General features: G+C 37.6%; 2 protein-coding genes across 2 annotated transcripts; one reads left to right on the top strand and one right to left on the bottom strand.

Moving 5' to 3' along the window:
- Positions 1 to 627: 627 nt before the first annotated feature.
- On the bottom strand, positions 628 to 12,681 carry LOC122664694 (hydroxymethylglutaryl-CoA synthase-like). The gene is made up of 12 exons (XM_043860639.1): positions 12,474 to 12,681; positions 9,721 to 9,827; positions 7,846 to 7,978; positions 6,905 to 7,048; positions 5,816 to 5,974; positions 2,741 to 2,814; positions 2,582 to 2,657; positions 2,374 to 2,429; positions 2,199 to 2,286; positions 1,952 to 2,092; positions 1,712 to 1,861; positions 628 to 967 (listed from the first exon to the last, which is right to left on the bottom strand). Exons 1-12 carry the CDS (start codon positions 12,543 to 12,545, stop codon positions 740 to 742), a joined length of 1,428 nt encoding a protein of 475 aa, XP_043716574.1. The 5' UTR covers positions 12,546 to 12,681; the 3' UTR covers positions 628 to 739.
- Positions 12,682 to 17,671: 4,990 nt separating this feature from the next.
- Positions 17,672 to 21,150, top strand: LOC122664695 (mediator of RNA polymerase II transcription subunit 18-like). Its single transcript, XM_043860640.1, has 5 exons — positions 17,672 to 17,744; positions 19,625 to 19,724; positions 20,057 to 20,114; positions 20,193 to 20,549; positions 21,008 to 21,150. The coding sequence occupies exons 1-5, from the start codon at positions 17,709 to 17,711 to the stop codon at positions 21,108 to 21,110; spliced, it is 654 nt and encodes a 217-aa protein (XP_043716575.1). The 5' UTR covers positions 17,672 to 17,708; the 3' UTR covers positions 21,111 to 21,150.
- Positions 21,151 to 22,258: the final 1,108 nt, after the last annotated feature.

The following is a 22,258-nucleotide window of genomic DNA, read 5'->3' as shown; positions in this document are numbered from 1 at the left end:
CACTCCAGTTATAGCAGCGGATACAAATTCAAAAAAATATCAGCAAAAAATCTACCCAAAGATTAAAAATAATTAAAATTCATATTCAGCAAGAGTAATGCACCAAAGATGTAAGTCATAGAATTCCAATAGAACGTAGAGAATGGGAAAGAGCAATTCTAGACAAATTCATTACGATTTAGCCTACGTTTGATACAAATCCGGTATGGTATCAGTACACGCAATTCAAAAACACCCCAGGGACCCCACACAATTTGAGGCCTACCTGATCTGCAATTATTTCTTCGAAGAAATTCATTTATTCGGATAGAAGATTAGAAAACACTTGCTCAAGATCTCAGTTATTAGATTCCATCATGGAAAACACCAAATGCCCCGTGATCCATTTGACCCTTGAGTCTTGACCACCAATGGCCAACCTGTGAGATTATTTGAATAGGATGAGAACCGTTGGCCATTCTGGCAAATTCGTCTCTACGCAAATTTGACAATGCCGTCCTCTCCAATTCCAGTCTCGGTGGAAAAGAGATTATGGAATGCCCAAGCAAGAAAAACTTAAACTACCAAGATATCGAAACAAAAAAGAAATCAAATTACACACCTTGAACTACAATAACAACTTGCAGATTATCAAATCTCATATTCTTTGGTAAACAATGAACGGAAATCACTAACTTTCTTCTAAAATCACTAACAATATCTGAAAATGCAAATGCCAGTCCTAAGGATTGGCATAATCTTAGTGACCATTCCCTAGTGACCCATTTTTACAAGCTGCAATATTTCCACTGCCAGTGGTTCCATTTGCAGCCTTCTTAGCATAGTATCTCCGGTACATGGAATCAACTTCAGTCAGATAGAATGTGCCTGGAGACAAAAGGCTTGTGTCCTTGGTTGTCACAAAGTCCTTCGATCCATATCGATGTTCCATTAGCTTCAGAGTTTCAACAAATTTTTCAGGGGAGACCTGCATGACAAGGCACAAAATGTTTTACCAAACTGCGCCGATCAACAACAATATGTACATTGACAAAAAACAGATGCATCAGACTATGTTCCTGCATCTTCAGGCCAATGGAGATCGAAAGATGATATTTTATTTTTCCTCCTCAAAGAAGAGAAACAGTAAGGCCAATTTATCAATCGATCAATTACTCATGAAAGAATAGAGAAAATTCAATCATGTGCATATAAATATTCTTCACATGTGAAGGTAATCTCACCTCCTGATATTAATCTTCTCTTCAGGTGGGATTTGTGAGCAAAAGGAATTTTAGTTGTATGGTTTGTTACCTGGAGGCGGTGGAAGGGGGAGAGGGAGGAGAAATCAAGTGGCCTACAAATTGAAATAGAGGTTTATACCAACCTATTTCCCTATTATTTCTCTATTTGCTACATTTGAATGTAATTTGATGCATTTTCATGTCTTATACAGTTGGTGAGTTGTCTAATTCACGTAAGCAAAAAAAACAATGTTTATGTATATTGTACTCGGAGTAGATGCTAAATTGTTGATGAATATCTATGTACATAAGCTTCCTACAGAAGTCTGCATGTGCTCAGGTATGTCATATGTGTATGCATATGATGTTTGAATCAATAATAGAAAATATATAATACTCATCTTCCCATGTTTTTGGTGATGTTATGGCATGGCATCACAGGCATAAAACACCACGGAAACAAAATATTCAGAAAACAAGATAAATACCTCAAGTCTTGACTTCAGTTTCTCAGAGACATTCATCACTGTGGCAATGTTAGACAAGGTAAAGGGATGTTGACCACCTCGAAATTGCAATGAGAACATTGTGGCAGTTAGACCACTCCCATAAGAGAACATTATTACCCGTTTATCCACCTGCAAGTAAATAGAAACAATCAAAATGACAAGGTACATGAATTTTGAACAGGTAAATGCCAGGATAATGTCATATGCCTCAAGCTTTACCAGTGAGCTGTGTTGGTTGTGAATAAGAGATGCAAATGCTGCATAAAGAGATGCAGTATACATGTTGCCCACTTGTTTAGGAAGCAAAGTGGTTGATTGCACCTTTGTGTCATATAGATGCTTTGCAAGTTGCTGTGATACCTGAAGTACAAAGAAAGAATGCTCAGCACATGACTCCAGTTCAAGCAACAATACAATGGGAAATCAGCAATTTTGCCTAAAATCAGTGTCAGGATACTAAAGTAACCTTCTCAAGATCACGGCTCTGGTAGCTTTCATCACCAGACAGAGCTGAAAATGGTGCCAGTTTTTCTTTTGCAACCTCCTCAATAGAACTGACCAATAAAAAAATCTTAGTTAATTGATGCATGAGCATAAAAATACTGATAACCACAGTTACAAAAAGGGCACAAAGTAGGAACCTAGCATTCCTCAAGAAGTCATTGAAGTACAACCGAGCAAAGCTTTTCTGCACAAGCTGCAAAACCAGTTCAAGGACCAATTAACAAAACTAATGCTTTATTCATCCAAAAAAAAAAAACACAAAACTAAGGCTTCCAAAATTCAAAAGTTATCCACTGACAAATCCAGTAATATGCAGATAACATCTTAACCACGCAAAATGCATACCTTGTTATATGGAGAATGAAATAAAAAATAGTCTGCATCAGACATTGAAAATGGCTTTCCCCCCAATTTTTCAAACCTACATAAAAGAAGATTATAAGGCCCACAAATTGAACAAATAATCACCAAGAGGAGTTCTTCATCACATCACTGGATAATTACCTGTCACAGAAACGTCTGTAGCAAGAATCAAGAGCCATGAGATAACAAGTTTGTGATAGCTTCCCATCCACAACCTGTACACATAACACATAGAAGACAAAGTGGCACTAATGATTAAACCTGTGATATAACAAGCCAGTTATAAACCTAGTGTAAAATTGGATGCTACATACAAATTAAGTTCAGATTTTGCAAAGATATTCACTAAACCACAGTTAGATTTTGAGTTTTTGGCATCAGAAGCATCTGGCAAGCATCTGGCAAGCATCAATGTTGACTATATTCACAGAAAAACCGGTTAATATGAGGCAATCCTGCAACCTAAAGGGAACTACAACTGCACCAAAAATCTATGAGTCGGTGGGATAATTTCCTCTTGTTTTCTTTCTCGATTTATAGAATATGTCACTCCACAGGAAATTGAACAGACTTAGTACTTCAAGGTTTTGATACACCACATAAAGTTGTCACCCAGCAAGGGTCATTATTTATAGAGCTACTCAGGAAATTAGTGACGCAGATAAATTACAGATATGGGCTTATTTTAGTGGAATTAAGCCTTGGGTTCGGTTATATATGTTTTGGGCCTTTGGTCCAATGGGTTTTCTTTGTAATAGGCCACTTTAATGGGGTCTAAATTATGGGTAAGAGGTAGGAATACAGGATTTACTTTATTAGATTAGTTTGAGTTGTTTCCTTTCATTAAGTAATCGTTATTTACTTGGTTGTTAAGGATAGGATAGAATCTTGCCTAAATCGAACTCCTATTTTTACTTTGGATAGAGTTTTAATCATGTGGAACACTTATTCTAACTAATTAAAATAGAGTTTAGTTATAAGGGACGTCTATTCCTATTACGGATAGAGCTTCCTATTTCAATTACACTTTCCTTTCCTATTGTAAGTACAGTTTTAATTCCCATATGAATAATGTAAGGCTTAAAGTCTCTCCATGGTTTCTAGTATTGAATAAAGCTTGGCTTTGCTCCTATGTTCTGTGTGATTCAGAATAGCTTCTGTGAGATGCAGTAGCAACCCTTGGTGAGACGCTAAGGTATGGCTGATGGGATTTCAGTCTAGTTCCAAGTGAGATGCTAAGGTAGGGCTGATAAGATTTCAGTCTAGTTCAAGGTGAGATGCTTGGTTCATATCCATCTATCTTTCTTCCAAATTTTTCATCTTATTACCACCACCAAATCAGGTTAGTATTTTCTGGTTTCTACTATGCTCTTGTGCTTCCCTACTTGCTGGAATTTCACTTTCTCAATGGTACTTCTGAGATTTCATATCAAAACTTTAAATTTGACAATCATATAGGGTTGATACAGCATCGCTTCCATGGACTGGGCAGAATCCAATAAAAAACCCAGACCGAGAACCAGGTTCAGATTTGGTTGGGTCTAGTAGGATAATTAGATATCAATTTTCTTTATTAGGATGATATGTAATCTTCTTATTTTGGAAGTTTAGCTACGGAAGTTATTTGGTTTCCCAGTTTGAATTGTTCTTAGTTTCCTAGTTGTTGTATGGTGTGAGGCTGGTGTCCTCTTCTTCTTCTCCTAGGTGATTTTCTTCCTCTCCTTCAATTTCTTCTTCTTCTTCCCTTTTGGTAAGATCTGTTCCTTCATCGTCCTTTCTTCTGTTCTTCTTCTTCTCTTTACTGATCTTCCTTCTTCTATTAATCCTTGCTCTGTTACTGCTGTCCTGTTCTAGGCAATAGTTACAGCCCATATACTTTGGGTCGAACTCTTTGGGGCCTCATCGATTTGGACTGATACTTGAGGGCTTGCTTCCCCATCTTAGGGCGACCCAGGTTGCAGAGTTTGAGAGCTTCAGACTTCATAAACAGAGAGTTTCAAACTGAAACTCAGATCCGGTCCCTCGACTTACCACCAGATCAGGTTGCAGAATTTATCCCATCTTATTCTCCATTGTTTGGGATTGGTTCTTAGCTGAAATCAAGAGGGTAATTCCTTACGAACTCACCCTAAAGTCTCGTGGGGTTTGGAGGCCTGAATAGAGAGTTTGATCAACTCCTTGAGGACTGGTTCTACCTGACTCTCATGATCGAGAGGTAGAAGAAGACCCTTTTCTCTATATTTTTACGTTTAATTCCTACAGTTACTGTTAGTTTCCCCTTTAGACCCTCCTTTATACAATTCAGTTTTATCCTTTTATTTTAATTTGTTCCAAGTTAGTCTCGATATTTTCATTCCCATAGATTGCTACTTATTCAATTTCTTCTAAAATCTTGTCTTTTCCCTTAATAGCGATTCTGGTTTTCAAATGAGTTTCTGAACCTAATCCCTTGGGCTTCTAGAAACTCATCAAGTAGACAATTTGTCACGAAGATTAACTTGTGTAAAACTAATTTGGATCCATATTGAATACTGCAGGATGTCCAATTGAATAGATTCCAAAAAGTCTTTGCTCAGCCCAGACTGAAGTGCTGTCTCACACATTATTAGGGGGAAACAAAGCATCGTCTCTCAGATGGGTATTCTCATAGAACGACAGACCCTTTGCAGGGAATAAAGGATTAACAAGTTCAGGTCTGTACTTGTATGGACTACACAGATAAAATTCCCAACATCAATTGACACTTACAGGCTTCTGCTTCTCCTTATACCATGCTGTATATTTTTCTCCATTCATCCAAACTTGAGCAGATCTCAACTATAACTCTGTAAGTTTAACTTATTTGATGATCACTCATACATAGAATGAAGCATTAAGCCTATGATGGTCTGAAATTGTAACACACTTAATACATTTTGTTTGGTTATACATGGCCATCTTGAAAGTTTGATTCTTGAATAGCAAATTTTGGTTGGTGGGTAAAGAATAAGACCATAAACATAACATCACAAATTGAATGCCAGCTCCCCTTCTTATCTCAGATCTACAAGAAACTAATGGGAAGCTAAACTTCTAAACTGCAGAGAAAGAGACATTTGAGAAATTGCGGGGATAACATAACGCAAAGACATCAAAATAGTCCATACAGGAAAACAGAATTTAGAATCCACAATGGTAGTAGAACATCACAAACAAAACATAGATCAGCAAGCATACCGGGTATTCACTTGCAAGATTGGGCTTGTAAAAATCATAGGCATGAGACATGTGACTTGCTCTACATTTGCTTTCAAATGTAATTGGAGCATTTGGCCCTATCAGCATAGCAATAGCTGCCGCTCCTCCTGTGGGACGGGCTGGACCTTCTGCATAGACCTAAAAGAAGGAAGCTTGATGTAAGCAAGTGTCCATACCTTAAAGCAAGTTGGTCATGATCTGGATCTACGTAAATAAGTTTAAGCAAATAAGCCTAACAGCCATGACACAACTAGAGCTACAGAATCACATGGAAAATATTAACTGCATCTTAAAAACCAAGAAGCCTGGCATCTTTGCAACAACCAAGCCCTTGTTGGATTTCATTATACTGTCAAAGGTGCTAGAAACTCATGAATGTGAAACTAAGTGCTTGTCTTCTGAAATTCAACCTTTTTTAGTCATTAGTCATTAAATCCACAAGAACAGAAAACATTAAATATTCATAGTAACGAAGCATCTTACTAGCCCATAAAAAGATGATAAAATAGACTACCAAAAAAAGAAGAATATATAGACTCAATTTGGTAATATTCATCTTTTTCAATAAAAACGTATGGAGGTCTATCACACAAACTAAAGAGAAAACCAACCAAATTAAGTGCCTCCAATCAATATCAGAACTGTCTATGATACATTGATACATCAACTGTTTGATTTCATTTAGGCTACAGAGAAAATTAGTATGAAGGCACTGCGGACACGCCTAAGTCATATCATCATGAGTTTTGATTTTCATTTTCATTTAATTCCATCAAGTTCTAAATGAACTATTTAAACTGGGTGTAGAACTGCAGTACGAGGTTAGTTAAGATTCTCTGCATGAACCTCAATCATTAACCACCGCAGGAAAATCACTGAATAACTGAAAACTTGATCATAATCAAGGAAGAAAAGGCAGATTGATTGATAGATCCATTGATGAATGCAGAACATCTAATCAAAGGTAATAGTCTACATTCGACATTACAATTTCATAATTAACAGTGATTAGAATATGATTCTTGATGGTCAATGTGAAATATATGTACCAAAGGGGGGAAATCTAACCGCACTGTCTGTGCACACAACAAGTCCATAGCGTCCGTCCCATGAACTACTCTCTACCCAATTCACACAGTTGAATAAAGCTGCAGTTCCCCCATAGCATGCATTTGTTGAGTCAACTCCTTCAATGTCAGTATTGCCATATTCCTGTATGTTTTACATAGAAATGGGGAAACAACTGAGAAAACTAGAGACATAAGCATATAAATCAGAAATAGAAATCTCCAATAAATCAGATAATCCCCTCTCACATCAGGTCATGACTTCAAGTCCTCTCACCTATGCAGATCAATGAAGCACCACCCTCCATAACACAGGTATAAGCAAACAGAGATGGTAACTGATTCCAAGTGGGATGGAGAAAAAGAAAGGGTAAGAGGGGGGGATAAAGCATAACCCAGAGTTTTGGAACCTGGATTGATCTGGACAGTCGGAATGGTCGCCTGAAAATGTTCTCTTTCAGGTTACATCATCTGACTGGAGCAGCCAAACTGGTTGGTCCAGTTAATGCATGAAAAAACACATGCCCATTTGAAAACTTTCACAAACAAGAAACTGTTAGTTATAGATTGCCTAGTTAGTATATTAACCACCCTTGATTAGTAGGCATGTTAGTAGCCCCTTGGGAAATGGGCATGTTGATTTGGTTTTTAACTTTTTAAAGCATACCAAAATAAGTGGGTAAACTCATTAATGTAAAGCTTTGAAAACTCAATCCCCTTCAGTAGGGAACTAAACCGACATCTATAATTGGTAGTCAATTATTGCCAGTCAACTACTGGGTGCAGTAATGACCCTTATTTCTGAAATTTGATCTCTGTGATATACCATAACAGATCCCTTTTGTAGGACAGTTGAACCAGGTCAATTTAAACCAACCCACTTTCTCGCCCTCCGAATTGGGTTCAAAAACATCTGCATAGCCAAAGAAATTGGAAGGTTACCTCAAAAATTTGCATCAAAAAGGTCTTAATGGATTTGCTCTTGTCTATTACAGTTTCACTGCCAACTTCCAGGCGACCAATTTGTGTTGGATCAATCCCATATTTCTCCAGAAGGGAAGTAACAGCTGTCAAACTGAAAACCCAAAATCAACACAAGAACAGAAGCTCCACGAAAAAGCCAACAAGCTGTCATATTAATGAAAAAAAAATTTCATTGCACAAGTATATAATGCAGAAACATCAAATATAAACCAAAAAACAATAATTGAACAGAATCAAGACCATATTTGCCAATGATAACCATCAGAGAGGAGACTGTCAACACTGCAATTAAATTATGAAACATAAAAGCTTTCAAAAGCTAATAAATGATATTATAAGTTTATAACAATCTTACATCAACAAAAACAGTTAATGGACAAAACTTGTCCACATCTATTCTCAAATATGTAAATAAAATTAAACTAAAAGATAGCCAATATATGATCCTACTACAGTATTACTTGCTTCACTTCATATCATCCACTTCCAAATTTTATGTAGTCTCATAGTCTTGACCATAAAAAAAAATAAAGCCAGTTTCCATAGTTCATCACTGTATTATAATGGTTCTCAAGGAAGTTTTCCATTCTGTAACTTCTTCAATCCTCTCCATGGTAGCAAACACTAGAGTCATTGAATAACATTCACATTTTATACTTCAACTTGAAATGGAATTTCATAAAATATTAAGACAAGTCTGTGAGAGCAGAATACATCATCTCTTAGATTCCAGAGATCAACATCGCTTTCTCTTTCTACCCTTACTTATACCATGGTATCATAAATGCTATTCGATTGATAAGGAACAAAATCAAAAGACTGTCATACCCCTCCCCAAAATTATCACCTAAGAAGACTGCAAAGGTATTATTAAATAGAAATCTATAGAAAGTGAAGCAAATGGATCAAATAATCATTCCCTGTTTTTCAATTCTGGCAACTAGTATCAAATTAGATGCAATGAAGGTCTACAGTAATTAATATCTCATAAAGCTAGAGTAGTGCATATTTTCTAAAAAAAAATGCATGCTTCATATAAACCATAGTTTTACTTTTTATTAACCAATCAATAAACTCAAACAAACAAATAGACATTGTTGACAGAGTTTAACTAGAGGCTGGGACACAGGAATCTGCAGTCTGCTGAGTGTTGAAACTAAACCCTACCATTCTAAACTTATGCGAACATATAGGGAGCTAGAGTATAATGACGTCTGAAACCAAAACAAAATGGACCTTTTGCACCAACCTTCCCCCCCCCCCCCCCCCAAAGTTTTGACATAACCAATATTATGTTGTATTTTCGCCTGTTATTATTAACTACATTATCTAGATTACCTACATCCACATATCAAAACCATAATTTTATAACCCTAATTGACCAATATGTCCACAATCGGCTGAATTTTCCATTTCACATCAGAGAAATTTGTGCAATGATCCCAAGTGGTGCGAATATCCTGGAAGGGCAGAAAAGCCTTGCGTACCAAAGAATTGAAACTACTACCGACTTAACCCCTTGGCCTAGCCCTGGATCAGCTAGTTCAGATGATTTGGCTTTTAAGATTAAACTATTCGTATGCAGATGTCAATGCTGTATCCTCATAGACTGCGAAAGAGACTGCACTTCTGAGTTGAGGGAGGTAAGTAAATCAACCCCCCACAGGTTAGAACCAGGGATTTTCCACTCAATGAAAGCCAAAAGGGAGACAAAAACTCTCCCGAGGTACTTTGGTGATTGAGAATCCATTAAAGAACAGTAGATACAACATAATAACTGCAAAGACAAAAAGTGACAAGAAAGAGAGTCGGAATGAAATGAAGCATGAATACCTCATCGAAATGACATCTTCCAATTCTGTACAAAATGCCATGCAATCTTGCCCAAGTCCAATAGTGTATTTTCCTTTACTTGCACCATCATGAGCCTCCAATTCTTCCTGTTTTAGAGAAAGGCAAAGATGAATTCAAGGAAGCTAGTAATTTTGGATTAAACAAGTACTGACACATAAATAGGAAACATACAAAATAATAAAAAGAATATAATAATTAACAGAGTGTTTGGTCAAAGTCCAGGAGACTGTTAAGGTGAGGGAGGAAGATTAAGGGGACGGAGGAGGGGGAAAAAAAAAGAAGCACAAGTACATAACTTAATTTTCTTTCTCCAAAGGAAGAAGAACAATATAAAAACTAACTTTAGCCATAACAACTTCTCCTTGATAATCTCTGATTCAAATGAAATGCATATCTAAGTCCAGGAAACAAATGTTTTTAAGGTGGCACTTGAAATGTCAAATTGTGCAACCAGTAACCGTATATCCAGTGTTTCTGTTCTAGCTTGAGCTTTGTGAGGATCTAACCGACATATTGGACGGTTTTATTCTTTTATTCTTTATAACGAGCAGATATTCTGATACGTGCAAGGATAACCAAAGAGAGATAATAGGAAGAGGAGATGAGAGAGAGAGATAATAGGGAGAGAAGGGAGAGAAGAGAGGGAGCGAGAGAGAAAAGAGGGATTTTCTTTACGGACGAAGCAAGGATATCTGGCTTATTGGGAGGTAGCCGACCTCTTCTCGGATAAGTCCAAGAGATGATTTAGGATTCAACAAATCAAAGTCTCTTCTTCATTACGTAAGTTGTATTTAAATAGGAATACATCCAAGGATAACTGCCCACTAATTAAGTATCACACTTCTATAGTAACTCCCAGGCATTCAATAATAACTCCTAATAACCAATTCCAATTCTCCCATTATCGGATAACTTCCTATAATATACCTAACATAAACTATAAGTACCAATAAGGGTCCCTCTACCTATGTGCACGTAACAATCCATATCCCATAAATTTGGTATTGTCATCAAGACCACTAAATTATAAATAAAAATGGGGAAGGTATTCGCACACGGGAGATTCTCCCATCAACTTCCATCAAATAAGGGGTACAGGTGTTTTATGTCATTCGGATAGGAATTTATGCCAATCTGACTGCAGTTCATGCAAGTTGTGTACAAGCACGGCCTTGTATGAAAACTTTTACCAATAAAATTTTAAAATAATTCCACTCGGATCCCAAATCTTGTTGGAGTAATTCCCAAGTTGCTTCCCACCGATGACCAATGGATACGAATCGGATGTTATGCCCACAAACTCGTTGGTGCAGCAATGCTTGAAAAACCTAATGAAAATCCCGTATGGACTCGGTACGGTGAATCTCTGCTGAACAAAAATCTCTTCCATCCACCCTTGTTTTAAGTTGTTAAACAGAGGAGGATATTCCAGTATAGAGACGGTCGATTTCCTCCGCCGAACCTGGCTCTGATACCATTTGATACATGCAAGGATAACCAAAGAGAGAAATAATAGGAAGAGGAGATGAGAGAGAGGGATTTGTTTTACGGACAAAGCAAGGGCGTCTAGTGCCTAGCTTATTGGGAGGTAACCGACCTCTTCTCGAATAAGTCCAAGAGATAATTTAGGATTCAACAAATCAAAGTCTCTTCTTCATTACGTAAGTTGCATTTAAATAGGAATACATCCAAGGATAACTACCCACTAATTAAGTATCCCACTTCTATAGTAACTCCGAGGCATTCACTAATAACTCCTAATAACCAATTTCATTTCTCGTATTATCAGATAACTTCCTATAATATAACTAACATAAACTATAACTACCAATAAGGGTCCCTCTACCCGTGTGCACGTAACATATCCATAACACCAAAATATGACAAGAACTATAAGTTAGTGATTCAGAAATGTTCGTAGAAAGACTTAACAAGTTCTTTGTCAAACTTACGAGGAAAATTCAAAGGGAAGAAACAGATCACGATTAAGTGAGGACCTAGTTCTACCCACAAAATTCAGAATGATTGAAAAAAGCATTTATCCAAAACGTATAAAACAGATCAAAGCATCAGGAATTCCTGGTCCAAGACAAGTCTGCAGTTAAAAAACAGTAGAACATTAAGTACAGGGTAACCCACCCCCAAAAAGGACAGCGAAGGTATGAAAATTTGCAGTTCCTATCAACGGCCATTAAAAAAATCACAGTAGAAACCCCTCCAGTCCACCAAAAGGAAGAATCAAAGCTTCAAATTTCAAAATATGCAATATATAAGCAACAAGAGAGAGGGGGGGAGGAGCATGACGATGAAGAGCTAAAGCGATAGCAAGAGAGAGATGATGAAGTAGGAGTTCGTAAATTTCCCTCCCGATTACGTTCTCAGGGATAAATTGGCCTTCCACATGTCTCAGGAAAGTCATGCAAATCCATAAGAAGTTACAGCTTTTACGTTTCCCAAAAGAAAAAAGAAAAATGCACTATAGCTTTTTTTCTTTCTTTCTTTTTGATGAGGAAAATGTGGTAAAGTTACTTCAATCTTTACGTCCCACATTGGGTAAATCAACCAACTAATCACGATGAAAACAGACATCAAAATACTCAAACTTCGTGTCTTTTAACCGGTAGAATCATAGCATTACTTACTTCAGATCAATCAAACCTTAAGAACAGTAACGAGAGAAAAAAATAATCCACTAGAATATCATAAACGAAAGTAGAAGACGAGATCTTAACCTGCTGTACGCATGTAGGAGGAAAATAAATGTCGATGGCAAGGATTCCAACATCTTTCTGCTGCGAAGCCATTTCTGTGCTCACTCGAACTCTCGAAAAGCCCTAAATCGGAACTCTGGTTTCCCTTCCTGACGCTCTTGGTCCGCAGAGAAGCAGAGGAAGAGAAGGACAGAGAATCTCAGATAAGCGAGCGAAATGGTGAGTTTTACAAGTTCTCGTTTGCATTTATATATAGAAGTGACGAGCGAAGAAAATGCTCCAAATGCAGAGTTCGTGAGTTAAAAAAAAGATTCGCTGGCAAGAGAAATTATAGGAGGGAAGGCCTGGTGAGGCGGTTCACCGCCATGGACACAATTTCACCTCTTAATTACGAAATATGCCATTGTTTTCTGGTTTCTGTTTCAGTCATTCCATCCTTGAGAGTCATGTCATCATGACAAGAGCGCTTGACATATATATCCAACTACTCTTGTTTGACCGTTGTTCACGTGCTGTCACAAGCCGCGAAATAGGTTAGCAGTCACCGTTTGATCCTGACCTCCACTTTTTTGACGGTGATAAAGTATTCTGAATCTGATCCACAAGGTCTACCTGATTAACGGCTTTAGATTCACGACAAATTGTTGACTTAGATACTAGGTTACTAACTCAGTGCAAGTGCAACAGAAAAACGCATCATCGTAGGCAGATCAACGGTTGCCAGATTAAAGCAACCAAAATCTGGCTCTGACGTCACATCACATGGAGCTCCTCGTTGACCGAGTCCAACGACATCTATATAAAACGGTTGGTCTAATTGTTTCTGCTCGCACAATACATTGGGTAAGTAACCACGTGACGTGATGACAGCTATAATTATTTCCGTCTCGATGGAATCGTATTATCCTAATTCCTAAACTAAAAGATATCGAAATACCATAAATAGACACGATCAAATTGAATGGTGGTTCGTGACGAAACCAGATATTTCTGGTTGGTTTTTGTCAGTTAATCTGTGGGACCGAGAGGAATCAATGCCTCATAAACCAATCCAGAGGTCGAACCCATGAACCGGATAATGACGGGTTAGATTGTTGGTTCAGTCCAATGACGTCATTCAATATTGCAATAAACTATTGGCATTAAGGAAAGGAAAGGAATTGCCTCCTTTGTACAATAGCGATAGTCCTTTTTTGTCATGTACATAAGCAAAAATGGTAATTATATATCTAATTAAAAATATATTTATTTCTTATTTGGTTGATTACAATTCAGTATAATTAGGTACATTTAAAATATTTCTGAGGAAAAAATATTATTTATTTAACTTACAATTATGTCATTAGGCTTTTTATTTTTTATGATCAAAGAAAAATATCCAATCTAAAGACATAATTTTAGTTAAATAATTAATTGTGACATTAGAATTATGAAGCTATTTTTCAATAAAAAAATATATGCAAAATTTTTTCTTAGACTACCATTGTGGCTCGTTTGATACTTGCATCACATTTGGATTTCCTTTCAATGTTTCATGATAATTTTTCTCATAAGTATTCAAACTCATTAAGTTCAAAGTTCAAAGCCTAGGTCAAATGTAGTTGCTCAAATTTCTCTTCGACTTTCACCAATTTAGATGATTGCATGAAACTTATCAATCACTATAATTTTTTTATTTTTTTTAAAGTGATGGAAAAACACAAATCATTTGATTAATGCTAAGCCAATAAAATTGCAAGAAAAAACATGTGGTGCAATGTGGAGCATAAGATTGAATTAGGATCCAAAATTCTACACCTTGTCCTCTATTCCCATTCAATAATCAAGGTTTGTGTATATGAACTACACCCACATCTATACCATGGGGCAACAGCTTTTACCTTTTTACCAAGAAAAAAAAAAACCATCTTTTACCTTCTTTTTTTTTTTTTTTTTTTTTTTTTTCTTTTCTTTTGAAGCACATAAGTGAATATTTCAACAAGAAACGTCTTCATGCACCGTGTGGTAAAGGGATCATACAATCATCAATGGTTGTCAATATCTACCCTTTATTTACAAATGATCGATAATACCTCTCATTGTTCCCCTATACCCTATAGACACCATCTGATGGTCTCAATCAACATGGCACCTCGGACATCTAATGGGGCAAAGTTTGCAACACTAGTCTATAGTTTTCAGAAATTGTATGAGTTGGACATGAATGACCACCATAGCCATTACTAGCCCACGGATATAATTAAGTAACCCTTTTTTCATTATTCTCATCACTATCATCATCGCTATTCCAATTTACATAGTTTTTTTTTAGGGGGGGGGGGGGGTGGGGACAAAAACAAAACTAGATAGGTTTTTTTCTTACCAAAAAATTTCCCTTAATTGGTGAATTGCTTGACCCATCACTAATCAAGCCAGCTACTAATGGCCCTAACCATGAATGCATGTCCATACGAGTGACTTATAACGTGATCCGTAGCTTGTATTGAATTGTTTGATTCATTGTTTTTTCGGTAAATGCAAATTTATTAAGGATGGACATGAAAAAACTCGAATGAAAGATTACATTGATTTTGAATCCATTGATTGGAAATGAGCCAAATTGTTATACACATAAAAAAAACAGTGACCTCCATTGATCAAGTTTCCCTTTACTTATGATAGAGGAGAAATTACTTTGTTGATGCATGTCAACACCTTCCGATGGCATCGATAACAGTGGGAGGAATATTTTAACCTTGTACTGTTGGAGGAGTAATTAAGATCCTGCGATGGTGGATGAAACCTCTTTCACGAGTGGCAAAAAAACCTTTCAAAAAATAAGGATTGAGTTTCTCCACGTACATTGAAGGAGATATTCCTTCACCATTGCCCATCATTGCATTTGGATGGGTGTCTGGAACGGTGGAAAACACTTTGAACCTTTTAACGTATAGGGGGATAATGATGGAGATAGATTTTGTGGGTGTTCAAAAGAAAACTTTCTCTTAAATAAAACTACAAATAAAAGACAAAACATAAAGGACCACTGAATGAAATTGTCAAGTAAGGTAAACTACAAGTTTGCATACATTTACTAGCACATGGTAGGTAGGTTGAGTTGGATAAATAGATCCCAAGGTTTGTTGTAAAAATAAATAAGATTACTTAAAATAAAATAAAGGATCGAGTTTCTCCACCTACGTAGAAGGAGGTATTCCTTCACCATTGCCCATCATTGCACTAGGATGGGTGTTTGGAACAGTGGAAAACACTTCGAACCTTTTAACGTATAGGAGGATAATGCTGGAGATAGATTTTATAGGTGTTCAAAAGAAAACTTTCTCCTAAAAGAAACTACAAATAAAACACAAAACATAAAGGACCATTGATTGAAATTGTACGGTAAGGTAGACTACAAGTTTGCATACATTTACTAGCACATGGTAGGTAAGTTTAGTTGGATAAGTAGATCCCAATGTTTGGTTGTTAAAATAAATAAGATTAATTAAAATAAAATAAAGAATTGAGTTTCCGTTCACCTTTGGTGAATGGATTTACTACGGGAGAGGGCGCACGGTGGCTTGAACTCATGACCTACCTTCTGTTTGAAGAGTAGATCTATTGTCAACTGAGCTGACTGTTTGGGGTTTGCCGATACGATATTTAAAACTATTAATTGGGAAGCATTAATCTGTAATGTAAAGTACCACGGTGTAACCACGGTGACCTAATCGGACTATTCACAGCCCAGGGCGGAACGGTGCCGAACACTTCCCTCGCAGAGCAAAAGTTGCCGACCGAGGGAGAGCTGCTCTTCTTCAACGTTTCCGGTCGTCTCTCTATCTTGATGTGTTTTCCACTCTTTTCACCTGGTTTCCAAGTATTTCCTAAAGACAAGGTATGATTTCTTCACTCCTGTTTATTCGGTGGTGGAGTAACGGAATTCAACCTTTCATCTTGTTTCCTTCTTTATCTTTATGTTTCTGTACATGTCTCTCTCTTATTGAGCCATTTCCATTACCGTCTTCTGGGATTTAATTAGTTTGGGGAGTGGTGAGAGATGGTCATATTCTACCATATGTAGCTGACATCGTTGAAGCTTATATACGTTTCTATTTAATTTATGAAATTGGGTAGTGTTGCTATGTTGAATGCTTGATGGTGGGGAGGTCTTGAGCCATATTCGAGAGAGTTTGAAAAAAATAGAAAAATTCCCTGCAAATGTTGTTTATCGGCTATTGCTCTAATTCTTTGAATACGAAGTACTTGAGAAAATGCGAAAGACGTAATTTTGCTGATATCTATGTGTCTTGACTCAAATATCTTCACCCAGATAAACAATCAAGATTTCTCTAATCTATTAGTAGCTCAAAACACTACTGAGTTCACTTGGGGGATTAGGGTTTAAAAATATGCGTCCTTGCAATGTTTTAAGTCAGAAAATGATCACAAGGTGTAAACTTGACTTCTTTAGCAGTTTAGCCACTAGTACAGGGAAGGACTATGGATGATGGGGGGATTCGAAAAATTGAATTCTTTAATCAATCCCGATTAGCTTAGGAGGTAGGAATTGAAAGTGAGGATGGTGTCCAATATGATTACATAAATTACGAATAGCATCGCAAAGAACATAGCAAGGATACAAGAACCTTTGACCAGGGAGAGATTGAAGTGAGAGGACCGAGAAGCTCCACTGTGTGCCAGGAGTTTTCTTGGTCGAGCCGGGGGCCTTTTACCATCATATTTTCTAAAACCAACATATCTTATTCCTTGCAGTCTCCTTTGCAATCATGTGGTTGCAAACTGAAACATTCAGCAAACCACCTCCCTGTGGGGGAAAAAAAAAGAAGAAAAAGAGATGAAAAGGAAGGCGGAAAAAAAGAAAGAGTAGGAGAGAGGTAAGAAAGGGAGATGCCAATAGTGGCAAATGAAAAAGATAGTGACAGTTCACTCACCACTGTTCTCATGTCTGTTAACAGGACTGTTGAACTTTTGTGGAATCTTGAGCAATTATTTTGCAAGTCTTCACAACTGTGGTTGTGCCTGCCTCTGCCCTTGTAGGTAACTGTTGAAAAAAATTCCTTACTGGGTTTGTGCAGACTCAATTTCAGAGGGTTGGCCTCGCTAATTCTTTTTAAATTTTATCCTCCCCCCCTCCTTCCTCTAAGCTCCTGCGTGCTTTATTTAATGTGAACTGGGATTGTATATTTAGTTGAATCCTTATTTTTGTTGAATGTGCTGTTGTGCTGATAGATATAGTGGACTGGAGTAAGGTCAATGGAGTGTGTGGTTCAAGGAATTATAGAAACACAGGTGAGTCGTATTATTTCTTCTCCTTTTCCCTTCTCTTTTGCTTTGATATAATCTTCCATAGTGTCTTGTGAAAATATTTAAATACCATGAATATAATAATTTAATTGCCACTTTAGCTTAGCATATCAGTGTAAGGACAGTCAATTTTAAGAGTTTTGAGTTAATTTGCAAGCTATTCTAGAAGAAGGGCCTGTACTATACATCAAGAGAAAACATCTGTTCCATGAAAAAAGATCTCACATTTCTTTATTTATCATTTTCTAGATTTCACGTGGATTCTATTGTAGAATTGAAAATATCTTGTGTTTGGAATGGAAAGGGAAACAATAATATCATTTATTTGGTTGTGTTGTGGTTGTCTCAAAATGGTATTGGATCCTTTATGGTAATTATTACAGCATGCAAGCTTGCATTAGTGGGACCCAATTCCAAAAATCCTATCCCCCCTCCCTCTTGCAACAAAAGAGAACAAAAGTGGGAAGGGGCAGGTCCATATCTTCTGCCTCTTTGTAGTATCTTCGATTTTGTTATGTGTGTCTCGAATTCTTGAACCCGTTTCGAAGATTGACCCGCTCCGACATTTTTGGTGGTGACCCGAATGGGAACTTTTTTTTCTGAGGCTTGTGATGGTAGCAGAGGGCTTGGGCCGATGGATCGACCCGCTTGGAGGAGTATTACCCTGTTTTTGTGTCTTGCTGTATAAGCAAGTTAGAAGTCAGATTTTGGGGGGTTTTTGTGTTAGGGTTTTGAGAAGAGAGTTCTTGCCGCCGTTTGCGTGTTCTTGAAAGAACTCCACTGTATTCTTCTTCCATTACATAGTGAATCATCTTCAGCTATGCGCGTGGACATAACACATCACATTGGTGTGTGAACCACATTAAATCTCTGTGTTATCTTTGCTTTGTTTTGTTTTTCCTTCATGTTTCTTTGGTGTTTGTTTTTAACAGATTTTCCTAGTGATATCCTTGGCTTCTTGTGGTCTTTGTACTCCATCCTCTTGGTGAAAGTGCCAAACTTATGTAGACCTACACTATTCAAGTTGGCATTTGGACCATGATAAAGATGCAACAAAAGGGTATTCAGAAGTTGCTTCAAGGTCCAAGCTTCTGTTTGTTGGCCTCTTTGGAATAAGAGGAACAAGAGGTCTCCGATCATTCATCCTCTGACCTGGAACATGTGGTATGGAGGATTAACATGTCATTTTTCTGGGCTTCTTAAATCCAAAGGTCAAGCATCTCATGTGGGATTTTTTGGCTAATAATTGGTCTTCTTTGTTCAGTGATTGGTGGTCGTTTGGGGTTGTATGTTCTCTCTTTTCTGTTTTCCACAGTTTTATTATACTCTGTTCCTGTGTCTTGCCCGGTATTTCATTATCATCTCCCCCCACACCCCCCCCCCCCCCAAAAAAAAAAAAAGAAAAAGAAAAAGAAAAATAGAAAAGGTTTGCTCCAAGCATTGCCAGGGAATTATTGAGATCATCATGATTAGGATGGCTGGCCATTGAAAATTTAGTTTGAAGTGTATCTTTGGATTGCATGGTCAGACAACTTTTTTGTGTGTGGTGTGTGTGGGGGGGGGGGTTCTTCTTCCCTAGTCCCTTTTCTAAATCAAAAATTGGCTGCATCTACTGTCTGTTCCATCAAACTAATATTCGATGGGAGGTATAAGTGCCTGGGCTTGGCTAGTGTTGGTAGGGTGTTGTGAGATTGCGATGATATATTCAAGGGCCACCCACAAAACTTGGCTAGCTGGGTCACCTACCCATATGTACCTATATTCGTGCATTTATTATGCTTCAGTGTTTTGGCCTTCCCTTTTACTTACCAAGAACCATGTTGTTTTCAACTATCTAGATCTAACTTTTGGGATCCCTCTTGCAGCATGTTGAAGCTTTGGAGATTCTACTTCAGGGCCTTTGTGGTGTTCCCAAAGTATCTCTTAGGATCCATGAGTTATGCCTGAAGAGTGCACCTGGGCTTGGTAAGTTCAATGTTATAAACATGGTTGCTCTGCATACACACACAAATGTTCAAACTCCTCTGTGCAACCTGGACCTGTGAGTCTATATTTTTTATATAGACATGAATCATCGACTGTAGTCCCACCTGATTGACTTGTTTGATTATCACATTAATTGATGAATAGTGTTCAAGTGGTGGTTATAGAGAGGAGCATAGAAAATTTTCTTTGTGACCATTATGAGAGAGGCACCCATTACTTTCGGGGCACTGTTCATGAAATTGTGTTCCAATACTGTTACTGGATGTTTACACTGGACCACTGATGAGATTTTTTTCCCCTTCCAATTCCAGGAGCGGTAGCCTCAGAGGTTCGACTCTTGTGTGATCTGGAGCAGCCTGAGCCCACTTGGTAAAACCTAAGTTTATTCTGAATTTGCATCAAAATTGTCATATCCACATGAAAATCTGTTATGGTGTAACTTCGTAGGACTGTTCGACATGTTGGTGGAGCCATGAGAGGTGCTGCTGCTGATCAAATTTCTGTCCTGGTGAGGACCGTGGTAGAAAGCAAAGCAAGCAAGAATGTGTTGCGTTTTTTTTATTCCCTTGGTTACAAATTGGACCACGAGCTTCTAAGGGTGGGATTCGCCTTCCATTTCCAAAGGGGTGTGAGGATTTCTGTTACTGTTACTTCAGTTAATAAAATGCCAAAGCTATATGCAGTAGAGGATGCTGTGCCAGTGACACCTGGTATTAAACTAGTTGAAGTGACAGCCCCTGCATCTTCTGAAAACTACACCGAAGTTGATGTTGCAGTTTCATCTTTTTGTGAATATCTAGCACCGTAAGAGCTCTTCTGTCTTTTTTAAAGAAGATTCCATCTAACCCCTGCAGAGACTGACCTATCCTCACATGTTGCACATGCAAAAGTACTGGAACTATGTCTGACAAAACTACAATTGCATTATAGGATGATTATTAGCATTTAATCCATTCTTTTCTAGATTGTGAGGATAATACATAATATATCCAGATGATCCAGAAGTAGAAACTGTCTTGAGATTATATGGTTGGGATCATTGTCTGATTGAGTGGAACTTAAGCCCAGGTCACTTTTTGGATTTGATGTTGGCTTTTGAGCCCTGTCTACCCTTCATGTATGTCGAATCTGTTGTAGAATGTGGTTTTGGACTTTATTGGTTGGATGGATGTCCTGAATTAGGTTATCCTATCTTATGCTCATTGACTTTTAAAATCCTCCATGTTACTGATAGTTAAGAGTTTCGGGTGTTCCTGTTTCAGGCTCCTTCACTTGTCAAAACCGGGAGTCCCAACAACGGTTGTTCCTACTGCTGCTGCTGCCGCTGCCTCTCTCATGTCAAATGGTGGGAGTAAAATCTTATAGTGCCATCTTTTATCCGCGAGGTAGATCTTCAGCACTTGTCAATACTGAATTTATCCATTAAACTTAGTCTTGATGGGTTATTCACGAATGCACTCATTATGGTTGTGAGTTGTGACCGTTCAAGTCATCCAAATTTTCTTCTTTCAATCATTAGGATAATTGGCCAAGCTTTTTGGGTGGTGATGCATTTCAGTTATACTTTCCATCATAAGGCAATGTGGGAAATGTTTAGAATAATTGGCAAACCTTCACTCTCAATGCGAGAAAGGGGGAGGGGTGTTCATTATATGGAGTTGTAAATTTTTTTATGAAGATTTGTGTCTAAATATGGAAAATGTATGGAATGACACAACAAAAATGTCAAAAACTCAATGAATTGATGAGTAGATGTGATTGAAGATTTGATTGAATGCCTCTAATCTACATGTAGGGAGGTTTTGGTTGGGAATAAAGTTCTTAATTCTCTCTAGACAAGGAGACGTCTCTTATAAGTGTTTGTCATCACGGTTCAAGGAATCAGAATTGGATAGGTCAAGAGTCTTGAGACCGATCCTGATTCTTGCATTGTTTTTTGAAGCACCTTGTTTGATGTTCGATCTATTATTTACTCCTTTTCCTGTAAAATATTAGAAAATCAATGAAATTTATCGCTTGTAGCCAGATTGATGGGATATATATATATATATATATATATATATATATAGGCTACCCTTAGTTCTAAGATCTTCTCTCCTTTTCTATTTTACTTTCCAGCAGTCCTCCGGGAGTTGCGTTGCAGTATTAGTTGGCTTTTAGGGCCGTTGGGCAAGAGGTAAGACCCAGGTTTGCGGTTAATTAGCAACTAAGATCTCCTTCACCCTTTGGTGGATGGAAGTATACCTTAGTTAGGGGATATGTTCGATAACTATGAGTAGACTTAGTAGAACCATGTCTTCGAGACTAGTCGGCGACTTGGTTCGCAAGTCAAATAATTAGTAATGAAGTTCTAACAAGTGACCTTGATCGGTCCCTTCAAAACTGGACCTTACCTAAGGTCCCAACCAAAGAAGTTTACAAACAAGAATGGTATAGTTTCACCAAACTATCGAGACCGTAGAACAAACTATCAATTACTCTCCGGATATGGAAGAGATCCAACTCTTAGACCC

The sequence above is a fragment of the Telopea speciosissima genome, chromosome 6 (assembly GCF_018873765.1).
Source record: "Telopea speciosissima isolate NSW1024214 ecotype Mountain lineage chromosome 6, Tspe_v1, whole genome shotgun sequence".
Taxonomy (NCBI): Eukaryota; Viridiplantae; Streptophyta; class Magnoliopsida; order Proteales; family Proteaceae; genus Telopea; species Telopea speciosissima.
The sequence above is the reverse complement of the archived record's forward strand: the minus strand, read 5'-3'. Positions and strand labels throughout refer to the sequence as shown.

Bases quoted from the DNA above. Each gene is read 5' to 3' on its own strand.
- LOC122664694 (XM_043860639.1), bottom strand. From the start codon at position 12,545: ATGGCTTCGCAGCAGAAAGATGTTGGAATCCTTGCCATCGACATTTAT. The intron at 9,828-12,473 runs GTTAAGATCTCG...TCTCTAAAACAG, and splicing joins CTCCTACATGCGTACAGCAG to GAAGAATTGGAGGCTCATGA. The intron at 7,049-7,845 runs GTAACCTTCCAA...TAAAACATACAG, and splicing joins TTTTGATGCAAATTTTTGAG to GAATATGGCAATACTGACAT.
- LOC122664695 (XM_043860640.1), top strand. From the start codon at position 17,709: ATGGAGTGTGTGGTTCAAGGAATTATAGAAACACAG. The intron at 17,745-19,624 runs GTGAGTCGTATT...TCCCTCTTGCAG, and splicing joins AAGGAATTATAGAAACACAG to CATGTTGAAGCTTTGGAGAT. The intron at 20,550-21,007 runs GTAAGAGCTCTT...TTCCTGTTTCAG, and splicing joins TTTTGTGAATATCTAGCACC to GCTCCTTCACTTGTCAAAAC.